The sequence below is a fragment of the Mercenaria mercenaria genome, chromosome 8 (assembly GCF_021730395.1).
Source record: "Mercenaria mercenaria strain notata chromosome 8, MADL_Memer_1, whole genome shotgun sequence".
Lineage (NCBI taxonomy): Eukaryota > Metazoa > Mollusca > Bivalvia > Venerida > Veneridae > Mercenaria > Mercenaria mercenaria.
This window is the reverse complement of record NC_069368.1, coordinates 78,906,135-78,928,496: the sequence shown is the minus strand read 5'-3', so window position 1 is coordinate 78,928,496 and position 22,362 is coordinate 78,906,135. Positions and strand designations below refer to the sequence as shown.

Below are 22,362 nucleotides of genomic sequence, written 5' to 3'. Positions count from 1 at the left end.
AGTAACTGCCAACTTCCCCACATGAATCAGAGGTGGAGGATGAATGATATCAGACATAATGTCGTCTATCAAATCGTCACGGGGAACATATGCCCCATCTGGGGATCAAACTCACAACTCCCGCAATCCGTAGATCTGCGCTCTCCCTATTGAGCTAAGCAGGCAAGCAACATTTGGTATAAGTTCTGTATTGATTCTAAAGAACTCAATAAGATAAAATACTCTGAACTACTAAATGCACATCAAATAATACATGTATGCATGATACAAAATCTCGTACAAGAAGTGTGATATACATTTGAAAAAGGATGCTGAGCTCACCATTATAAGACTGGTAACAGCAAATGTGACTTTAATTCATTTAACATCCTGCAATATTAAGAACCACAGAAAAACTTCTCGAATTGAAGAATTTTCTTTATCATGCATAATTCTCAAAAAACCTAAATTAGTTTATACTAATTTGTTTTAGCTCGATTGTGATGAAAGCTTCAAGCTTATTGGAACCACTCTTGAGTCTGTTTCCTAGAAAACCCAGTACTGGTGTCATATGAGAAGTCATGGTCATGACCCAAGTGGGACTCGAACCCACGATCCCTGGATTGAGCGACCGACACCTTACCCACTAGACCACTGCTCCCCTAAATTGACAAACACTCTTCTGTTTGAGTGACCTCCCCTCCTCACCCTCCTGCAATTACAGATAAAATTGAATGAGAACAATTACCTAAACAAATTTTGCCTGTAGCATCTAACTCCATTCCAGCAGGGCACTGACAGGTAAATGACCCCTCAGTGTTCACACAAGTACCCCCTCCCTTACACAGGCCCGGGAACAATACGCACTCATTCACATCTGAAATCAATTATATATAAACATGTATATAAGTATAAAAATAGTTTGCTTCTATGTCAACCAAAGCAACAATAAAATGATAGTGACTTGAACAGACTAACACTGACAGATTGTTATAGTGAATTAAAGAGGATAAAAATTGAAATACTTTAAAGGGAATTAAAGAGGATAAACTGACAGATTTTAATTGCAAATTGAAGGGCTACATTTTCAAAACTGGATTCTTATAACTGGGGTAAAAGGACAAATACAAGTAAAATCAACTTAGTTAAAGTACCTTTACAGCCTTCAAAAGTGAATGTATATCCAGGACGACAGGGTGAAGATGCTGAAATATATTATATTTAGGTATTTTCTTGACAGAAGCTCTGAAAGTTTTCACAGGTTTATTATTAAAATTTTAATAGAAACCTCTTTCAATCGTAATATCACAGTAAAATCTTAAAAAGCGGTGACAAGAAAAAAGTAAATCTACTTATTCAACAGACTGAATAAAATAAATGGTGGTTTTATTTTTCAGTAACTGTTGATTAAAGTGTAACTCCACACTTTAAAACATACCTGAATATTTACATGTAAAATTATTTTTTTCAAAATATATAATGTGGTTAGTAGCACATATTGTTAAGACCGCAAAACAAGATTATGACATAAAAGCTACATGAAAAAATTTCCTATCTACACTATTCACCAACATTCTTCAGCTGAAATCTGGACTGTGCATCCGTGCAGTCTGGTCAGGATCTACGCTCTTCGCTAACGGTTTGTCTAATTGCAATAGGCTTTAAAAGCAAACAGCATGGATCCTGGTCTGGATCCATGCTGGTCGCAAACGCACTATGTTGGTTTTCTCATGGTGCGGCTCAATTATGTTTAAAGAATGCTAAGTTTTCCTTCAATATTTTTTTTCTTACGGTTTTTACAAATTCATTTTAACATTGGTAAAAATTCAGAATTAGGAAAATTATGTGATATTTTGTGATGAATCGTACCTCATATACCAAACTAACAGGAAACAGAAATATTTTGCTTTCTTACACTTTAAACCTATAATGTTGCTTAAGGTTAAGTTAAAGATGTTTTAAATAACTATACTCACGTGTCACTGCACATTCCTGACACGGACTGCCCCACCCCTTACCAACTGTACTACAGCACTCAGACTTGGTCATTCTCTGTTTTACATTAGCCTCACATTCTCCATTCCTGATCTCCATCCAACACCAACCCTTTCTTGCATCTATGATAAAGCAAACATAGAATATATTTAAACTAATTCATAGTCACCACCAGAAACACAGACAGCTTCTCCAAAAGAATGTTAGTAATTTTAGTTGCAGGACAGTGAAATACATACAAGATGCTCCAGTTCTAAAAGCTGGTTCTTCAGTGTGCAAGGTGCAAAGCATCTGTACATAAGACTCTTATCCAAATGATAGCGGTGGGTTGAAACTAACCGCCCCGGTTTCCTAGTCCAACGTGGTAACACTGGCCCACTACATACGCCCACACAAAGACAAACATTTTTACAAGTTTCTACTTAACAGCACTGCAAGGTTTCTTCTGTTTTCTTGAATTAAAAAAATCTGTTTTAAATTTTCAGTAGTGCCTCTATTTTTACCTAAATATAAACAGTTACCTACAGTTTCCAAGTAACTGCATTTTTTACTCCTATCAAAAGTGTAGTCATTGAATGCATTATTTACCTATACAGATTTTTCCGGTGGAATCCAGCGTGTAACCATGGTCACAGTTACACCTAAAGCTTCCGGCTATATTTTGACATGTACCATCTATACAGGGGGAGGATGCACACTCGTCTATATCTGCAGTAGTGATACAGGAAATAGGTCAAATAAATAATACACAACAATCTCTTACAATGACATAAAGGAAATAACACTATTATTGTTCATTATGTATTTTTCAAGATAAACCTTTCAAATAAAGTTTTTGATTACAAACTCTATCAATGTCTCAATATATCTTATCTCTGGACATATTTTGCAAAGAATTTGAATGGAAACTTTTAGAAACACAATAAATGATTAACTCTCTTGAACATTAACAATGTTAAAACATCGACAAAACTTTCAATGCGGTGCTTCACAAACAATGAAATTTTTCACAGATGCAAGTTATCCTCTTTAAAAAAAGTATGAAGGCAGAACCTTTGAAATACTCAAGGTTCAAATCTGTTTAAGGTTAGAAGCAATATATTATTTTACCTTCACACATTTGATTTGCTGCATTAAGCCTGGTACCATCTGGGCAAATACAATGGTAGGAACCAGGAGTATTCCTGCACTGACCACCTTCACATAGACGAGTGTTCTCCAGACACTCCTGTACATCTGAAAGTACTCACAAATTATTTACTTTGTTCACTTTAAAACTGTTTTCATAAATATATCAGGATAATATTTAACCTGCCAGCATCCAGTCCAATAGCCCATGTGGCTGAGTAGTTATGGTTGATGGCTATGATTCTCAAATGCTATTTACAAAGTTAAAAGGAGAATACAGTAGACATTGTATAAAAAGACTACTCAACAGACTGCCAAAAATTGGTCTCTTAACAGATTTTGGTATTTAGGGTGATAAGTAATGATATAGATTACCATGCAAACAAAATAAACATTTTCAAAAGGTGAACATTTCACCCTTTCCACTGAAAAAAAATAATTTTTTTTTTTTGCTGAATTATAAGAAAACTTTGTAGTTTACATGTGCAAACCTCTTCACTAGACTCTTTGGAACTTTTGTACATGGTCGCTTAAATGGTATTTTTGAAGATAATTTTTGTTTGTTTGTTTTGGGTTTAATCAGTGCTCTACCTATTGAGCTAAGCGGGCAGGCTGAAGATAATTTTACCTCCTGGGGCCAATTTATGTGGTCACTGGTCATGTAAAGAAACAGTCATTTAATAGGATGTACTTATATACTATTAGTAAAAACATTCGGGTGGGATTTAAATTGTTTGTTAAACAGAAAAGTCACTTAATACAAGTGGTCGCATGTAAGATGTTGACGGTATATTCATTCTTGTCATATAATTTCCCTCACTTTGTGAACTTTATTTTTACTAGATGTCTTGTCTCCTAACTGACATCTTATTTGGTTAAATATGCCCTTTAAGATAGTCTTCAAACTATATTTTGAAACAAACTATACAAACCAACTATATTTTGAAACAAACTATACAAACCAAGGCATCTCCTCTCTGAAGAGTCTGGACGGTACCCAACATCACATCTACATCTATATCCACGAGGTATATTCTCACATGCTCCATTCTCACACAGATCTCGTCTCATGGCACAATAATTTATATCTAAATAAAATTAAAAATGCTACCAGTATGTCACACCATTTTTCATTAAACACATGAATAATGTTTTGTAAATGTAACTAGCGATCCTTTGTTGGAATTTAGACATATAAATAATTTTATTTTTCTTTGATATATTAAGTTAGTGAACATGTAATAATATTAGCAATTAATGTGTGATTATTCGTTCTCCTAATGATATTTTTGGCATTTTCAAAATTTTCTTAAATGTAATTCATACAAGCAATGTTTTTTTGTAAAAACTGGAAAACACCGAAATCAAACACACTGAAAACTTTGTGACACTAATGGAAATTCCCAAATGTCATTATGGGTCAGGAACTTATTTGTTGTATTTGGAAATGTTGAAATATAGAGAAGACTAGAAGATGTTTTTGTAGAAAAACGCATGCCAAATGCATAGTCATATAGGCAAGAAGTCAATAGGGGACAGGAGCAAAAGTCAAAGAGATACTGATGGTTGGCTGCAATAGGGATCATCTTTTTGGCATGTCCAATCATCCCACTAAGTTTCAACATTCTGGGCCTAGTGGTTCTCAAGTTATGAATTGGAAACAGTTTTCCATGTTCAACCCCTGTGACTTCGACCTTTGATCGAGTGACACCAAAATCAGTAGGAGTCGTCTACTCTGCATGTCCAGTCATCCTATGAAGTTTCAACATTCTGGTTCAAGTGGTTCTCAAGTTATTGATTGAAAAGAGTTTTCTATGATCAGCCCCCTGTGACCTTGACCTTTGATGGAGTGCCCCTAAAAACAATATGGCTTATCTACTCTGTATGTCCTATCAACCTATGAAATTTGAAGGCCAAATAGTTCTCAAGTTACTGACTGGAAATGGATTTCCATGTTCTGTCCACTGCAACCTTGACCTTTAATAGAGTGACCCCAAAATCAATAGGGGTCATCTACTCTGCATGACCAACCATCCTATGAAGTTTCAACATCCTGGGTCAAGTGGCTCTCAAGTTATTGATCAGAAATGGTTTTGCATGTTCAGGCCCCTGCGACCTTGACCTTTAATAGAGTGACCCAAAAATCAATAAGGGTCATCTACTCTGCATGATCAATCATCCTATGAAGTTTCAACATTCTGGGTCAAGTGGTTCTCAAGTTATTGATTGGAAATGGTTTTCCATGTTCAGGCCCCAAAAAACAATAGGGGTCGTCTACACCATAAGCCCTACCACCCTATGAAGTCTGAAGGTTCTAGGTCAAATGATTCTCCAGTTATTGATCAGAAATGAAGTGTGACGGACAGAAGGAAGGATGGGCGAACAAGGCATAAACAATTTGTCTCCCCCCAGTGTGGGGGGGGGGAGGGAGGAAGACATAATTATACATATATATCCTCTCCTAGACATGATCAAAACAGAAATAAATTTGTGGTACAAAGTGTTTGTTCTGTCAAGGTTTAGTAGGAAGTTTTGTTTATGAGAAATAAGTTACAAGTCTTTGTATGTATTTACTACTAGTAAGTGACGCAATCTGAGGTAATACTGTGTTAACTGTGTTTGTCTTCTATGATACAAGTATATGTGATCAATAATACTTCCTTGGAAAACAAATTTAACTAAACCAAATAAGTATGTCAAAGTTGGGTTACTATTTATAGAGTCCTTATTACCTCCTCCGTTATGATCAGTTCCTGGTCCATTGGGACACAGAATTTTGTATCCAGGGTCTGACATTGACAGACAGCGTTCACAGTCCCGTCCCCAGGCTATACCCGGTGGGTCCATGGAATCCACCATACAGCAACACTGTGACTTTGTCGCTAGCATGCCTGATGGGCTGCTACATTCACCTCGGCTGTACTGCATGAAACATAAATCTTTTTTTGTATCTGAAAATTTAAATTGTATAAATGCATGACAAAATCAACCAGGTATTTGCTATAACGAAAACTAAAAATTGGCACGTCATAACAACCTCTACAAGAATACATAACACTTTTTAATTTAAAAAAAAAAAAATACACATAAGACTCTTCAAACATCCCTTAATGACAAAACTAGGTTTGTTTCATAATTCTTATCCACAGCTCTGTATAACTTGTCTATTAAAGACAAACTTGCAACAGTGACCATAAATTTGTCAAGGACAGAACAGAATTACTAAATTCCTCATCAACTACAAATACCATGTAATAATTCATAGATAAATTCTCAAGCATAAATCCAAGAAGTGAAAGAAACAAAGATCCTATAACTTGTTACAGCAAAATGATAGACCTTACCCAAGCATGTTCTTCTGTCTGGTCCCAGAGTAAATCCTTGTGAGCACCTACATCTAAAACTTCCCTGGTTGTTGATGCATTCTCCATTCACACAGATCCCTGGCTGGCTGCTACACTCATCAATATCTGTAATAATATCAAAACATTCTATATTACAATGCTGTCATTTACAATGTTGTTCTCCTTCTCAAATAAGCAACACTCTGCATAATGTAGCAACACTGGTGTTAAAACAATTATGTCTTTAAATGGGCATTTCAGTGAAGAAAGCAAATGATAAATATCTATGATTTTTGTAGTAGAATTTGATTAAAAAAATTCAACACATGTGATGTTATATGTATCAAATCATATTAAAACAAGAGTGCCAGACGGTCACAAAATATGCCCGTCATCAAACTTGGCCTAATTCAAGGGGCATAATCCAAGAGTGCTTGAGGCAATTTGGGTAGTTATCGTACTTGGCCGAGATATTATGCCCACAAACATTGTCAGCAAGTTTGGTGAAGATCAGATGAAAACTGTTTGACTTAAGTACGGACAGGGCTAAATTTGCAGTTTTTTGAGTAATTCAAGGGCCATAATCCAAGAGTGCCTGGAGCGATTTGGCTGATTATCGTACTTGGCCGAGATATTATACCCACAAACATTGTCAGCAAGTTTGGTGAAGATCAGATGAAAACTGTTTGACTTAGAGAGCACAGGGCTAAATTTGCAGTTTTTCGAGTAATTCAAGGGCCATAATCCAAGAGTGCCTGTGGCAATTTGGCTGGTTATCAAACATGGCCAAGATATTATGCCCACAAACATTGTCAGCAAGTTTGGTGAAGATCGGATGAAAACTGTTCGACTTAGAGAGCGGACAAGGCTAAATTTGCTGTTTTTGCGAGTAATTCAAGGGCCATAATCCAAGAGTGCATGGGGTGATTTGGCTGGTTATCAAACTTGGCCGAGATATTATGCCCACAAACATTGTCAGCAAGTTTGGTGAAGATCGGATGAAAACTGTTCGACTTAGAGAGCGGACATGCTTTGAATGCCGACTGCCTGCCCACCGTCACATTATAATACCCCCCTCTCTTTCAGAGAAATATATAAGACTTTATAGGTTAATAATAGAAGAGCACATTACCTATACAGACATCGCCACCTGGTGCTAGGATAAATCCAGAATTACAGATACATTTGTAGCTGCCCCGGAGATTTTTACACATGCCATTAGCACACATTCCTGAAGTCTGGCATTCATCGTCATCTGAAATAATGTAGCAATCCTTCAGTTATATACTGCTTTAATCTAACAGCTCTACTCTTCTAAGCCATTAAAACCAATTTCAAATACAAGTGTACCAAACTTTACCAGACATGATGTACTATAATTTGACACTTGTCTGGAGGACCTGAAGTACTAAGAAACTTTTCTAAGACCTGAAGTATTAAGAAACTTTTCTAGAACCTAAAGTACTAAGAAATTTTTCTAGGACCTGACGTACTAAGAAACATTTCTAGGACCTGAAGTATAAAGAAACTTTTCTAGAACCTGAAGTACTATGAAACTTTTCGAGGACCTGAAGTACTAAGAAACTTTTCGAGGATCTGAAGTGACTAAGAAATTTTTCTAGGACCTGACGTACTAAGAAACATTTCTAGGACCTGAAATATTAAGAAACTTTTCTAGAACCGGAAGTACTATGAAACTTTTCCAGGACCTTAAGTACTAAGAAACTTTTCTAGGACCTGAAATACTAAGAATCTTTTCTAGGATCTGAAGTACTAAGAAATTTTTCTAGGACCTGAAGTACTAAGAAACTTTTCTAGGACCTGAAGTACTATGAAACTATTCTAGACATGAGGGACTATTATCTTACAAGTGTCTAGAGGACCTGAAGTATTAAGTAACTTTACATGATATAAAGCACTGTAATCTTGGTCTAGAGGACCTGAAGTACTAAGAAACTTTACTAGACACAAAGCACTGTAATCTTACAAGTGTCTACTAGTAGAGAACCTGAAGTACTAAGAAACTTTTCTAGGACCTGAAGTACTAAGAAACTTTACCAGTCATGAAGCACTATTATCTGGCAATTGTCTAAAGGACCTAAAGTACCAAGAAATCTACCAAGATACAATATGTATGAAGCACTTTATCTTACAAGTGATAGGAGGTCCTGGAGTACTAAGAAACATACCTTGACATGAAGTACTATAACCGGGCAAGACCTTACTAGACATGAAGCATTGGAATCTGGCAAGTGTTTGAAGGACCTCAAGTACTAAGAAACTTACCAAGACAGAAAGCGCCATCTGGTGAAAGTCTGTATCCTTCATTACAAATACATCTAAAACTTCCCGGTGTATTCAAACACTGTCCATTCAGACACACACGTCCATTCTCTGTGCACTCGTCTATGTCTATCAATTTATAAATGGTATCGATGTAATATAATGTGTTCTTTAATAAAATTGAAATGCTGAAATGCTTAATATGTCAATGTACAACAGTTACTTCGAATTTTTTGTTCTGCAAGGAATCTTTAAAAAGTAATGGTTACTAATACGTTTTATTGCATTAACCCTACCCTGCTAAATTTCTATAATGGACTTGTCCATCTTTCAATTTGGACAGTACCATTAACTGTTAAAATGGGTGCATACCAAAAAGATACTGACTGAATGGCTAACAGTGCAGGTCATGATCAGACTGCATGGATGTGCAGGCTGATCATGATCTGCACTAGTCCCAAAAGTAGAATCATTCGTGTCCAGCATGATACGGGTTAATAACCACAAACAGCACAAAAACAAGCAGTCAAAACATGAATACAATGTATTCTTAAAATAAAATGATTTCTGAAGGTCAATCACTACAGAACTGGAAAGGCATCTGGTTATAATACCTACATCTAGACTGAAATCTTATAGTATGAGTTTGCAAGCCTTTTAATTGGTTGCTGTCCTTCTATCACAGTGAGACAACAGATAAACTTAGATAAAAGACCTGTCACAGAATAACTGTATTCTTTTTGTATTTTCATGATGGTAATTTTACATGATTTGCATGAAAAAAATGAGAAACACAAGTATCTAGTTTCACACTGACAGTGACATAATTATATAAGGGCAAGACAATGAGTCTACTGTCTAAACATTTGATTGAATGAACGTAGCATTATGCATAGTATCTGATGTATTAAGCTGAGTTTAGAAAACACTAATGGTGACAGTTAAATTCAATCTTAAGCATACATGTCATACGTCCCGGATTGTCCCGGAAATCACATACTCGTCCCGGTGTCCCGGACAGTGTTGAAATGTCCCGGAAAATTAAAAATACAGAAAAACAAAAATAACCCGCCAAAAAACTAATTTTTTGGCCTATAAATTGTTGAATTTTACAGGAATAAAACACAATAAACAGTCACCGGTGTCACATTGTTTATTCCTAATTATCCGATAATCAGTTTCATGCCCTCAAGCGGGACACATGTTGATTAAGCTAGCTACGATCACCACTCATATTGCGCACTGCGATCTTTTTGATGGCCCAGATTAATTTACAGTCAGCTATTTTGATGACCCTGATTATGAATTGACAAAATTATGTAATCAATAACAGTTTTATGATAATTAAATATTAGGAACAATAGCCGAAAATCTCGTTGTTGTTAGCACATAGGCGGTGAAGCTACATGTAGCCTTGATTGGAAGAAATGGCTGATAACAGTCAATTAAACGATAATTATTTTAAAAGGTTGTAATCTTTCAAAATGTCGATTGATTGTCACACATATTCTAAATTAAACTTTCGACTATTGAATGCCTTTGCCGGCTGATCGTTGAAAATTGACCCAACCCGAAATATTTTATATCGATTTTATCTACAAGATCTATTTCATTCCTTTGAGGATTCCATTTTATTAATGATTAGGTAAACTTTTAAGCTTTAAAAAGATACCAAATAAGCTGGATTCTAAATCACGATGACCAGGTTAATTCTTCGTATATAGCAAGTCTCCCAATTCAGTTCACCTCGGGAACGCAACCAATTCACGTGCTGAACTACAGACGTAAATAACCCTATTTACCTCCCTTAGAAAGCTAGACGATATTTGCAACAAATTAGTCCTAAGTGGGGGAGCGGTTTCGTAGTTTGGCCTCTGTCGATTTTCTGTATAAACAGGACATGGTAGATATAAAGGCATATCTATCTTACTGGTTATTTATCATTATTAATTCTTTAATATATCTGGGGAATGTGAAACGGTTAATGATTCTACATGACGGGTGTTTTAAAATTCCTAGCTCCGTACTTCCGGTTGAGGTTAAAACATAAATATCAGAACAAAAAGTCGGCCAGACGCGCGGCTGTGATCCATCCACTTTTTTTCAAGAGAAAATTAGGGAAATAAAGTGGTGGTTGGCAGACACATTCCACACCACCTGGGTATGCATCTATGTTCGTACTATACATATATGCTACAAAATTGGATTTAAAAATAGAAATGGATGAATGGCAGAGTTCAAAGTGAGGCCCGGTTAGGCTATTTTTGGTCTATAAAATTTGGGTGCTGTGGCCGATTTTCACTACATCTGGCGTGGAAAGCGACAGGTGCATAGGACCGGAGATGCGTCTTTATGTAGTCTATAGTATCTGCAATGGTCCATAGTAGTTTCAAAGAAAAATAAGCAAAAACGAGATTTCTATGGATATTTCAACACTGGTACCCACACGTCAATGTGGAATTCGCAAATTTTCACTCCCCTGCCACCTAAGCGAGGGAACAATTTTTATCTCCGGAAACTGCATATAATTTTATGATATTTTATGCATGAAACAGACGAATACTAATGTCACGGTGTATGTCCCGGACAAAGGGTAAAAATCCCAGAAATTTTAACTCAGAATCCCGGAAAGGTCCGGAAAAATTATGGCACGTATGCTTAAGTTATAAACCAGAAAGCACCTTTTTGATGCTCACAGTAAAACAAAATTATATTTTTAGTAACTGTGACCTTGACCTTGATACTATGGCACCAGAGACTTTTTTCTATAACAAAACAAAAAGTAGAAAAAAAATAGGCCTGAACCAGGATTTGAACTGCGAGCCCTCTGTTACGAAAGGTACAGCAGACTAACACCTTAGCCCACTGCGCCACAGAGGATTGAACTTTCAAAGTATGCAGATTAATCAAGCTATCTGTGTAACAGAGGTAATTCTGTCATCCAAATATGATTGTTAACAAGATGATGATTCAATGGAGAAAAGAAAAATATTTCTGAATAGCAAATTCTCTCTAGTGCATGGTTTTGTGCAACACAAAATTTGTCAGGTCATAAGCATTTTGCAATACATGAAGAAAGTCACCCAGAAACCTGTATCATTGATTTGTTTTTTCACCACTGATCACATCTCATCCTTATTATATCTAGACGTATGTCATCCAGCGTCGCGTACCTGTGCCGGATCATAGGCATTCGGCACATCTTTTTATTCAATAATGATGCTATACATTATTATGATAAATAACATCAATAGACAGTCCAGGACCCAAAAATAAATATAGCACCCATTTAGAAATCTACTATACTGTTACATATATTATTAAGTCAATATATAGTAAATGGGTGCTGAATTTATTTTTGGGCCCTAGACTGTTTACTGATTTTTTTTTCATATCAATATTGACTAAATAAATGCACTGAATGCCTATGTGCTGAATAGCAGTAATTTTAAAGCCTGATAAAAGGTAGAAATAAATTCTATTTACCGTTGCTTTGTGAAACAATTAACATAAGCTCTGTAGAGCTTTCTAGCGACCCTATTTTAAGACAATTAATCCTCATGCAAATGTCTCTGGCTTATAATAAGAGCATTGGCACAGTTGAATTTGTAGTTTTACAACATCATTTAAATACACAAAACATTTTGTATAGAGATCTACAGTTGCTCTATACTAGATCTATCTTGTAAGACTAAGACTTGTTGTTCTTCGACTTTACACTGTTCATCAGGGCTCCAGATAAGATGCGTATTAGCGTAAATTACGCTTTGAAATAATGCATATACGCATGTCTGCTAATTTTTTAGCGTATTATCTATAAAAATGTACATGAAATTACAGAAACGCATGCAATGACTTTTTACTAGCGTAAACAAAATCTGAATCATCTGGATGCTTTACATAACAGAGCACGATCGGCATTCATTCTGCCACATTGAACGTATACAGGCACTGAATGGTACTCTATAAATCTAGGTTAAACTATATTATACACTCAATGTGTGCGTAAATCAAATTGTTGGGAATTAATATTGATGGTAAGGTAGCTAGTGTATTTTAAAGCGGTATTGATTTAAAATATCAACTTCCGGTGTGGAGTAAACAACAACATGTCTCTTTCTAAGAATGTATGAAGTGAACAAACGTGCTAGGCATTCGTTAAACCAACAAAAATTGATTCCCAAAACATCATTAAAGGTATATTGAATAATCTGTTGGATTTGGCAGTGAGTGTGAAGCCAAAGCAAGCCAGTGGAGAAAAATAAGCAGAAACTTGAATGCTGTTCAAACTGAAACTGAACTGCAAACAAATTCATGGGTGTTACACCCAATAAATATGTAATAATACTGATTTCTGTTTTTTTCTCATTTACAAATTTTCAGGAGTTAAATTACTCCTAGTCAATTTCAGATTTTACCATTTTACTCATACGCAAGAATTATGATGAGTAAATACTCATAGGCAAAAATAATTATCTGGAGCCCTGGTTCATGCATATATTTAATTCAGCACTGTGTTTTTCTAATTATAATGTACGCAGAATATCCTATACCACTAATATATTTGCAAGACAAAATGTATTAAAGGTAACCTACAGCAAATTAAAAGATTTATTCGTTTCTAATATTCTGTCGTCTTTTTTCCCTTGCAAATGGCGTGCTTCAATTTAGGGGAAATAACTGTGCTCGGGTCAGTAACGTTCTTCACACCTCAGAGCCGCTAAAATTAAATCGCCCCTATTGGATGTACGCACGTATTAAGTGTACAATATACTGACTAAAGGTTCGGGTTAGGTTTAACATAGGTTTAATAATGTACATTCAATACGTGCGTACATTCAATGTGGAGATTTAATGCCGACTACTTCAGAACTGGCCCAGCGAGGGGACACGTGCCTCAACCCTGCAGTTGGTTGCACCCAACTTTTTTTGGCAAAGGAATGATAGATTCTCAAGATAGACCCAAAAATGCACCAGGGGCCACCATTTCATGCTACCTTAATAATATTTCAAAATTTTGCAGGGGAGAGCCGCCTGGCCACCATAAACTGAGGAGGTACCTCCTCCCGCACATCAGAAAAAAAAAAAAAAGATGCACCAGAGGCCACCATTTCATACATTAAAAAAATCCGGGGGAGACCAACCTGATCTTTCTAAAACGCGCGGAGGGACAGCCTCCCTTACCTACCCCATCTCGGCGCTACGAGCCTAGCCGATGACGCCTTCGTTCTAGACTAGTGCCCCCCCCCCCTCCCCTCCCCACCACAATCAAATATTTCTGGACCTGGGCCTGCAGAATGTTACTCTTCGATTTCGTTGTTAAATCAGCCAAAAATTTAACCGGAAACTTTGCATGAAAGTTTTTGCATTCTGATGCTACAAACAGATTTATAAGTAAAGTTTCGTTTGTTAAATAATGGTGAACTGTATAATAATTTGCCGCTTAAAACTTGTCAAAATGTTTGTTACTCCTTAAATAATCCGCACCGTAACGTTACGGCTGATATTTCAACGCCTTTGGATAGTAATGACGTCATTTTTGACATTTATGAGTGTTTATGTTTCTCCGCACAATAGACGAACAAAGTTCAAGAACAAACCCCAAAAAAATGAAACTTCTGGACAAAAGCCTAGCCTGTAGGCTGATATCCAGAGATAATTGAAAAATACCTGCGAGTTTATTCCAATTCACTTAAATACAATTAAGAAGTATGTGGCAGTCCTGATTTTAAGGGTTTGGATAGCAGTATTTAAAAATCAGAGTTACCTCCCTTTGTCAGTTTTATTGTGTTTTGTGTGCATTCATGTGCATTGACCCTAGGTCACTATTTTTCCCTCTCAAAATGCTTAAATTTCATTGGATTAGCCTCTGATAAAATATCTGGTCATTGTCTAGATTGTCATGTATCTGAAAACATGTATTGAGCTTTTATTTTAAGAATAGTTGAATTTATATTGGATTATTACAGGTTTGTCGATTTCAGTCATTACAGTTTGTAATTATCAATTCAAAGGTCTCATAAAGTGCTCAGTAATGATTTTATCTTTTATGCTTTTGGCTCATTCTGTTTAGACAGTTTTTTATATATTGAGTAAAGTCTATGTTTCTTAAATGGCAGTCTTTCTTACATCACTGTCTTATTCTCTATTTGCACTATAAACCATTTAATCATTTACAGACCTAAACAGATCACAGTGTGTTTGTGTGTGTGTTTTGCTGGACTGAGTACTACTGTAACATATGGTGCATTTAGGTCCACAACCTGGTAAGCATAATTTGTATTTGTAACCTGTAATTAATTGTATAATTATGTATATGTATGTTTATACACTACCTAAGTATATGTATTTTTAGCTGTAATATGCCACTACACACACATGTATATGTTTGATCCTGAAATGTTATTATTTGATTTAAAGAGATATGCTTAATATGAACTGTATGGTATTTTGTGCAACGATTATGTGTTTTACATGATTGTGAGTATTTATAGCTTATTGTAATTATTGTTTATATTATGTAATTTCAGGATGTGTTTTTACCATACATTATGGAGATAGATCTACCAATATTAAAATAGTAAACTGTATACAATGGTATGGCTCATTGACCCACAAAGGAATAAGAAGAAGAACCCATCCCCATAAACGATAAACACTTATTAGTTATACTGCCAATTATTACGGCAACACAGTGCAAACTAACAGAGTGACATATAGCAGAATCATGTTTTAACATATCTCAACAATACGAATCAATATATAATTTCTTAGTGGTAATAATATTCCCTTGGTACCCGAGGTAGTGAATATGACGATTTAACTTACCTGTGCAGACTTGTTGATTAGCGGACTGTTTGAAGCCTCGGTTACACTGACATTTGTAGGTGCCATCCATATTAATACACACTCCGTTTGGACACATGTTCTTCTCTGCACATTCATTCATATCTGTAAAATAGAAGAAAGTTTTATAAGAGATACAAAACGTACATATCAGCCAACGTAGCGTCAGTTATAATGCAATAATACTGCTGAAAATGACAGGGGTTTTTTTGTAACTGTATTTTTTTAATAAAATATTGTGAATAAAATTCTCCACATTCTCAAGTGTTCAGACTTGAAACATTGGTGAATATGAACACCGGGCGTTGCTTCATGTGCACAGTTTCGCCCCTTGGGTCAAAAGGTTCCATCGAAATTAGAATACACTGACAGAGCTTCATTTACGGAAACACATCTGAACTGTAAAATGGAGTTTTCTTGTAAAACTGAATTAAAGATGACAAAAAATCATATGAAAGCGTAAAAGTTGTTACGATCACTTAACATTCCGTTCGATAACAATAACGGACAGAAAAGAAAACTGATAATTATAAAATCCCCTTTCTGTTTATGCCGGTATCGGCACGGGTCCGTACTGAATATAAGCACTGGACACGGTGGTTAGAGGAAATGCAAAATATTGGATGAATAGTCTTGTTGTTTCGAACATGTTCATACATACCTGTACAGTATCTGCCACCCGGAGCAAGAACAAATCCCTCTCTACACTGACATTCGTAACTTCCGGGCAAGTTGATGCATTCACCATTCAAACAAAGTCCTGATTGTGTTCGACATTCGTCTACATCTGGATATAGCAAAAAAATACCTTACACCCTATAACATTATGTAGGTTTGTAAATTAACCAACATGTGAGTCGCTTGAACTGGGATTTAGTCTTAAAAATGTGTTATTCTTGGAATAATTTATCGGCTAATGAAAATAGAAACCCCTTCAACAAATAGAAATGGTAGGCCTACAGATAATCTAATATTCCAGAGACAACTTCACCCAGTTTGATATATACATCAGCAATATGTGTTATTACTAAAAAAACTTTATTGCTCTGACAAGTTCCTTTAAGCTGCAAAATATACAAGAGGGCCATGATGGCCCTATATCGCTCACCTGAATTTACTGGGCCCACTACATGATGCTACATACCAGATATCAAAGGCGTAGGACCTGTGGTTTTGGACAAGAAGATTTTTAAGGTTCTTCCTTTTGGTTGCCGTGTCAACCAGAGTACCGTATGATCAAATTTCATCAATATCCTGCTTAAAATTTCTTGATTTGACCTAGTGAACTAGTTATTGGCCCTAGATGGCCCACAGTGCAGCTTGACCTAGACTTCATCAAGAGAAACATTCTTATCAAATTTCATAAATATCCAGTCTAGAATGCAGCCCCTATTGCATACATAAGGTTTTTCACAAGGTACTTCTTTGATTTGACCGGTTGACCTATTTTTTGACCCAAGATGACCTATTTTTGATCAAATTTAATGAATATCCTGCTTAAAATGCGACCCCTTTTGCATAGGCAAGGTATTTCTTTGATCTGACCAGGTGACCTAGTTTTTTACCCCAGATGACCCCTATTTGAAATCGACCTAGATTTCATCAAGACAAACATACTGATCAAATTTCATGAATATCCAGTGTAAAATGCAGCCCCTATTGCATACACAAGGGTTTTTATTTTATTTGACCTAGCGATCTAGTTTTTCATCCCAGATCACCCATATTCGAAGTTGACCTAGATTTCATCAAGGCAACTATTCTGACTAAATTTTATGAATATCCAGTGTAAAATGCAGCCCCTATTGGGTACACAAGGTTTTTCTTTGATTTGACCAGGTGGCCTATTTCTTGACCCCAGATAACCCATATTCAAACTTTACCTAAATTTTATCCAGGAAAACATTCTGATCAAATTTCATGAAGATTAGGTGTAAAATGCAGTCCTGTTACTTACACAAGGTTTCTCTTTGATTTGACCTAGTGACCTAGTTTTTTACCCCAGATGACCCATATTCAAACTTGACATAGATTTCATCAAGGCAATCATTCTGAACAAATTTCATGAAGATCAATTGAAAAATACAGTCCCTATCGCATACACAAGCTAGATGTTGACAGACAGACGACCGACGGCGAACATCGAGCGATCACAATAACTCATCTGAGCATTGCTCGGGTGAGCTATTAAAAATACCACTATAATTTCCTTTTATTTTTCAAGTTCCTAAATACTGTCTATAGATCAATGTGGCACAAATGCACAAAAAGACCAAAGCATACCTAGACATTCCGAGCCGTCGTCAGAAATTCTGTAACCTTGGTAGCACTCACAGCGGTAGGAATAGGTTGTGTCCACGCAGCGTCCATTCTTGCAAAGGTTTGGCAAAAATGCACACATTCTGGTGTGAGGCTCCGGTCTTTGGCAAAGTTTTACATACGCATCTGTTTAGCATAAAATGGACATGTTAACAAGCGTATCAGCCGATGCCTAAACAGCTTCAAACTTAATACTGTTGATATCACTAAAGGTGTGTTCCAAGGTGCGTATCTATTTTCTAAAGTTATAGAAAAAAGTTAAATGAGCCGCGCCATGAGAAAACCAACACAGTGGGTTTGCGACCAGCATGGATCCAGACCAGCCTGTGCATCCGCGTAGTCTGGTCAGGATCCATGCTGTTCGCTAACAGTTTTTCTAATTCCAATAGGCTTTAAAAGCGAACAGCATGGATCCTGACCAGACTGCGCGAATGCGCAGGCTGGTCTGGATCCATGCTGGTCGCAAACCCACTATGTTGGTTTTCTCATGGCACGGCTCAAATAACAGCAAACTCATTCAAACGATTACATAACACTGTAAAAGTCAACTTTTTAAAACTTTGACAGTAAAGTATATCTGATCTCCCCACAGTGAGAACAGTAAAAGTCATGCAGTTTAGATATTAATTATACAGTCAAAAACAACATATAAAGGCTAAGAAAGGGAAAGTCTAAAGGCGTTTTTATGTGCATGTGGCCATTATCTAAAGTTTAGGATAAAATGAAAATGCTTCGTTTGTAAAGTTAACTAATGGTCTATAGTGCCATGTGTTCTTCGTTTACATCTGTTATAATACGAACCTGTGCCTTTGTCCGGACATGGCTGACAGAGATCGTCTTCTCCCCATCCCTTGCCAGCACCACAACAACAATCGGTTAGGGACTGCTGGGTGGATAGTGCGTTTGAACATCGTCCACTTATCACACGGGTATAGCAGTACTTTCTTCTGACAGCTGCAATGTAATAAAAACTTTCTGTTTTGTTATCAACATTTCAGATTGTGATGCATTTGCGTACTAATAAACTTTGATAATGTGGCAGTTGACCTTGATACGATCGACACTGTTTATTTTCCAATACAGGTAAATCCAGTAGATCTTAGACTGATTATCTTTGAACACCCCTGGACTTATTGGACTCAACTGCCACATAAGTTTATTAGTACTTGTTATGGTTATTTGTATGCTGTGTATAAACAATGACTTCATTCTTACATCATGTCACGTTTTAAATGATTTGAACATACTTGCGTTTAATTAACTCCGATTAAGTCTCCGAATATGTATTGTAAAAAATGAAGATAAAAAAATATCTAGAACGAAGATGCTAACAAATGTCACAATATGCCAGTTTGACAAAATGTTGGTTGAAGTACATTGAAATTCACGATATCCTCATGTCATACATAGGCATTTTAAACCGAAGACGTCATATAAAGCCCTGTCCCACACCTCCATGGTAATTAAATATTACACTAAATCAGGCAGAAAATACCCAAGACTACATTTACAAATTACATGTGAAATTTATTGATTCCACCAATAGTCAGCTACAAGTAACAATAAACAACTAAATTACCCTACTTTCAAAATGATGAACTTACCGATGCACCTAGATCTGTCTTCTGTGAGTTCGTATCCTGGTTGGCACGTGCAGAAATAACTACCTTCAGTATTCGTGCAACGACCGGCCCCACAGATGTCCCTTTGTGTTAAACACTCGTTGATATCTATATTCCACAAAACATTTTTACATTATATAAGTTCTTCACTTTCTGAGGCTCCGGTAGACTTTTTTGCTCTTTTTAAGACAGACAATTTGTAAATAAAAAAAAAAAAAAAAACAACACGGAAACGATTCATACTGGCACTTAAACCAGAAAAACATTAATTTTGTTAGACATTAAATAATTTAGAGAGAAAGAGTACCCAAACAGTATGGAGTATGCCAGTGAGGAACTGTTAACACTATTTAAACGCAACCAAATATAGTGACGTCCAGAAAAAAAAACAGGAACAATAGGTTGGGTATTTGTTATTTAGTAATTTGTTCATTTATGTGTTCTGTGTCATTTCTCCAACTTCAGTCTTTCCTAGTTTTATTCTTAATATGGTCCAGCAATATAAATCATTGATCTATTTGCGAGAAAAAAAAATAGAATTGGTCGGAGTTCCCGTACCATGAGGATGATTTTTTTCTAACGATCTATACTAAGACAAGAATCTTTATAATTTGTATGTAATACCTTCACATACTCCGGTAATTCGGTTCTCTGTTTGACCCTCCTGACACCGGCAGACGTACGAACCGACTGTGTTCATACAATTACCGGAGACACAGAGTCCGGGGATGGCTGTGCATTCGTCTATATCTGTAACGAGCAGAGACAGAAATGTAAAATCATTAATCATGCAAACTATTACTTTTACTTTTCACCATGACATGAAGGACTGTAAATAGAAGGCCGGGCAAAGGAGCTTTATAAGCTATACAACCGGTGCCTAATTTATATAATGAGTAGGCATACTATTTTAAATGCATTGGGAAATAACACAGAAAAAAAACGCTCGACAGTTTTTATAGAGGGCATGTTTTGTTCCGCTTTTTGAAATTGACTGAACCCAAGTATTTTTTAAAAATTAAAACAACACTGTTTAACCATTCGCATATTAATGTAGATATGCACCTCAAACACATCATCGCTTGCTGATCTGTCGTATTTAAGCAGCAAGAACATTCAAGTAGCCACACGTTGCTTCATCAATTAATAATTAATAATCAATTTGATATTTTGTATTTATAATGTGTTAAAATTCAAGGTATATAATTTATATATTTTGAAAGAAATGTTGAAGTTTTCCTTCAGACGAATTTTGATGAAATAACGCAAGAGCTGGTCAGTCAAATGTAAGCAACATTTTATGACATATTTTCATTTTTAGGATATTCTGGGAACAAATAGACCAATTACAAAGAGTTAGAAGTTTTTATTAAATTATAAAATTACTCCCCATTAATTTGAAAGTATTCTAAAGTTCGCTATCTGTTTTGACTTCAGTATAATTTCTAGTTCATAGATGTTGTAACATTTTAGCAATATGAACCAAAAAGCAAATTTTACAGCAGTGTTATCTACTGAATTCATTATTTCTATCATTAAAGCTGGAAAGTCGCCATATGACCTAAAATTGTGTCGGTACGACGTTAAACCCAACAAAATAAATAAATAAATTACTTCTATAAAGGGAGGTAATAATGATTTAACAAGCTTACATTTTAAATATATATTCGTCAATGTAAATCCTTTACAAATTTAATAATATATGATACAATAGTCCTTATATTCATATCATTCTGTAGGCAGGGCATCTTTGTTTAATTAGTACATATGCTGAAATAGCTCTCTCTATCTTGGTTTAGCAACCTGGATTGGAAAATCAAATTTTAATAATAAAATCTGTAAAAGAAATTAAATGAAAATCTACTGTGCTCTAATATTCAGTGACAACAGATAATACGTATAAACGAGCGTCCGTTAAACTTTCGAACATATCCATAACTTGATCAAAATCTGATCAACCACCTTTAAGCCGTTTTTAATTTCTTATGTTTATATGCAAATTTTATGTGCAGCCTGTCTACTGATAAACAGGTGGTACAACCCCATTCAACGAATGTTTGATTATGTTAATTTCTGGTAGTCGTTAAATACTATTTAATTCTGTGCATTTTAAAGATATTTTATCAGCACTTCCTTCGCGCTATGGTAATGTTTGACCCGTGTAATGTTTCATTTACATGTTATGACATTTTTACATCGCGCTAACTATTGATACATTCTATTGTTGTTTTCAGCGTATCAGCCTTATTTAATGCATCTGAAACTCTATATGACATGTTTCTTTTAATAGAAACTTGATATTTTGCCAATATCTTACAAATTACAGCAAGTACGTCTTCAAAACTTAGCATACTTCTAAAATAGTAATGAGCCGCACCATGAGAAAACCAACATAGTGCGTTTGCGACCAGCATCATCCAGACCAGCCTGTGCATCCGCGCAGTCTGGTCAGGATCCATGCTGTTTGCTAACGGTTTCTCTAATTGCAACAGGCTTTGAAAGCGAACAGCATGGATCCTGACCAGACTGCGCGGATGCGAACGCACTATGTTGGTTTTCTCATGGCGCGGCTCATATGTTGTTTTATAACATGTCACGGCTTCAACAATACCAAGCAATACCATCAGGATGATAAAAGTGATTATTATGGAAATGAAGATAAGTTATCTAAAAAGACTTTTAAATCAAAGCATGTTAGTAATATTAGTTCAATATTTACAAGTGAATGACCAGCTGTAAAGCAAAACAAAAACAAACTTGTCTCTAGAGTAGAAGACATGTTGAAAATTGTCATTTTTCTGGTTCGTTGACCTATGACACATATCTTTAATCTTGACACTATTTGC

At 35.8% G+C, this 22,362-nt stretch overlaps 1 protein-coding gene and 1 long non-coding RNA gene across 7 annotated transcripts in view; one reads left to right on the top strand and one right to left on the bottom strand.

Annotated features, from left to right (window-relative positions):
* The window catches only part of LOC123523264 (fibrillin-2-like), a 92,614-nt gene that overhangs the window by 63,519 nt on the left and 6,733 nt on the right, over positions 1-22,362 (bottom strand). For all 4 annotated transcript variants that reach the window (XM_053550246.1, XM_053550247.1, XM_053550249.1 and 1 more), the window contains 16 exons: positions 20,141-20,266; positions 19,499-19,624; positions 18,696-18,848; positions 17,859-18,020; positions 16,237-16,362; positions 15,558-15,680; positions 8,733-8,858; positions 7,579-7,701; positions 6,447-6,572; positions 5,835-6,053; positions 4,065-4,190; positions 3,085-3,210; positions 2,563-2,682; positions 1,956-2,096; positions 1,134-1,184; positions 728-856 (listed from right to left, as the gene is read on the bottom strand). In XM_053550246.1, coding sequence (XP_053406221.1) covers positions 728-856; positions 1,134-1,184; positions 1,956-2,096; positions 2,563-2,682; positions 3,085-3,210; positions 4,065-4,190; positions 5,835-6,053; positions 6,447-6,572; positions 7,579-7,701; positions 8,733-8,858; positions 15,558-15,680; positions 16,237-16,362; positions 17,859-18,020; positions 18,696-18,848; positions 19,499-19,624; positions 20,141-20,266 — 2,103 coding nt within the window. The remainder of the gene's footprint in view (positions 1-727; positions 857-1,133; positions 1,185-1,955; positions 2,097-2,562; positions 2,683-3,084; positions 3,211-4,064; positions 4,191-5,834; positions 6,054-6,446; positions 6,573-7,578; positions 7,702-8,732; positions 8,859-15,557; positions 15,681-16,236; positions 16,363-17,858; positions 18,021-18,695; positions 18,849-19,498; positions 19,625-20,140; positions 20,267-22,362) is intronic.
* LOC128559116 (uncharacterized) lies at positions 12,616-15,568 on the top strand. Of its 3 annotated transcripts, none has more exons than XR_008372188.1 (3): positions 12,616-12,687; positions 14,909-14,995; positions 15,260-15,568. It is a non-coding gene; the product is annotated as an uncharacterized LOC128559116 (long non-coding RNA). The 3 variants fall into 3 exon arrangements; XR_008372190.1 differs by lacking the exon at positions 12,616-12,687 and adding an exon at positions 12,824-12,926; XR_008372189.1 differs by lacking the exon at positions 12,616-12,687 and adding an exon at positions 14,354-14,698.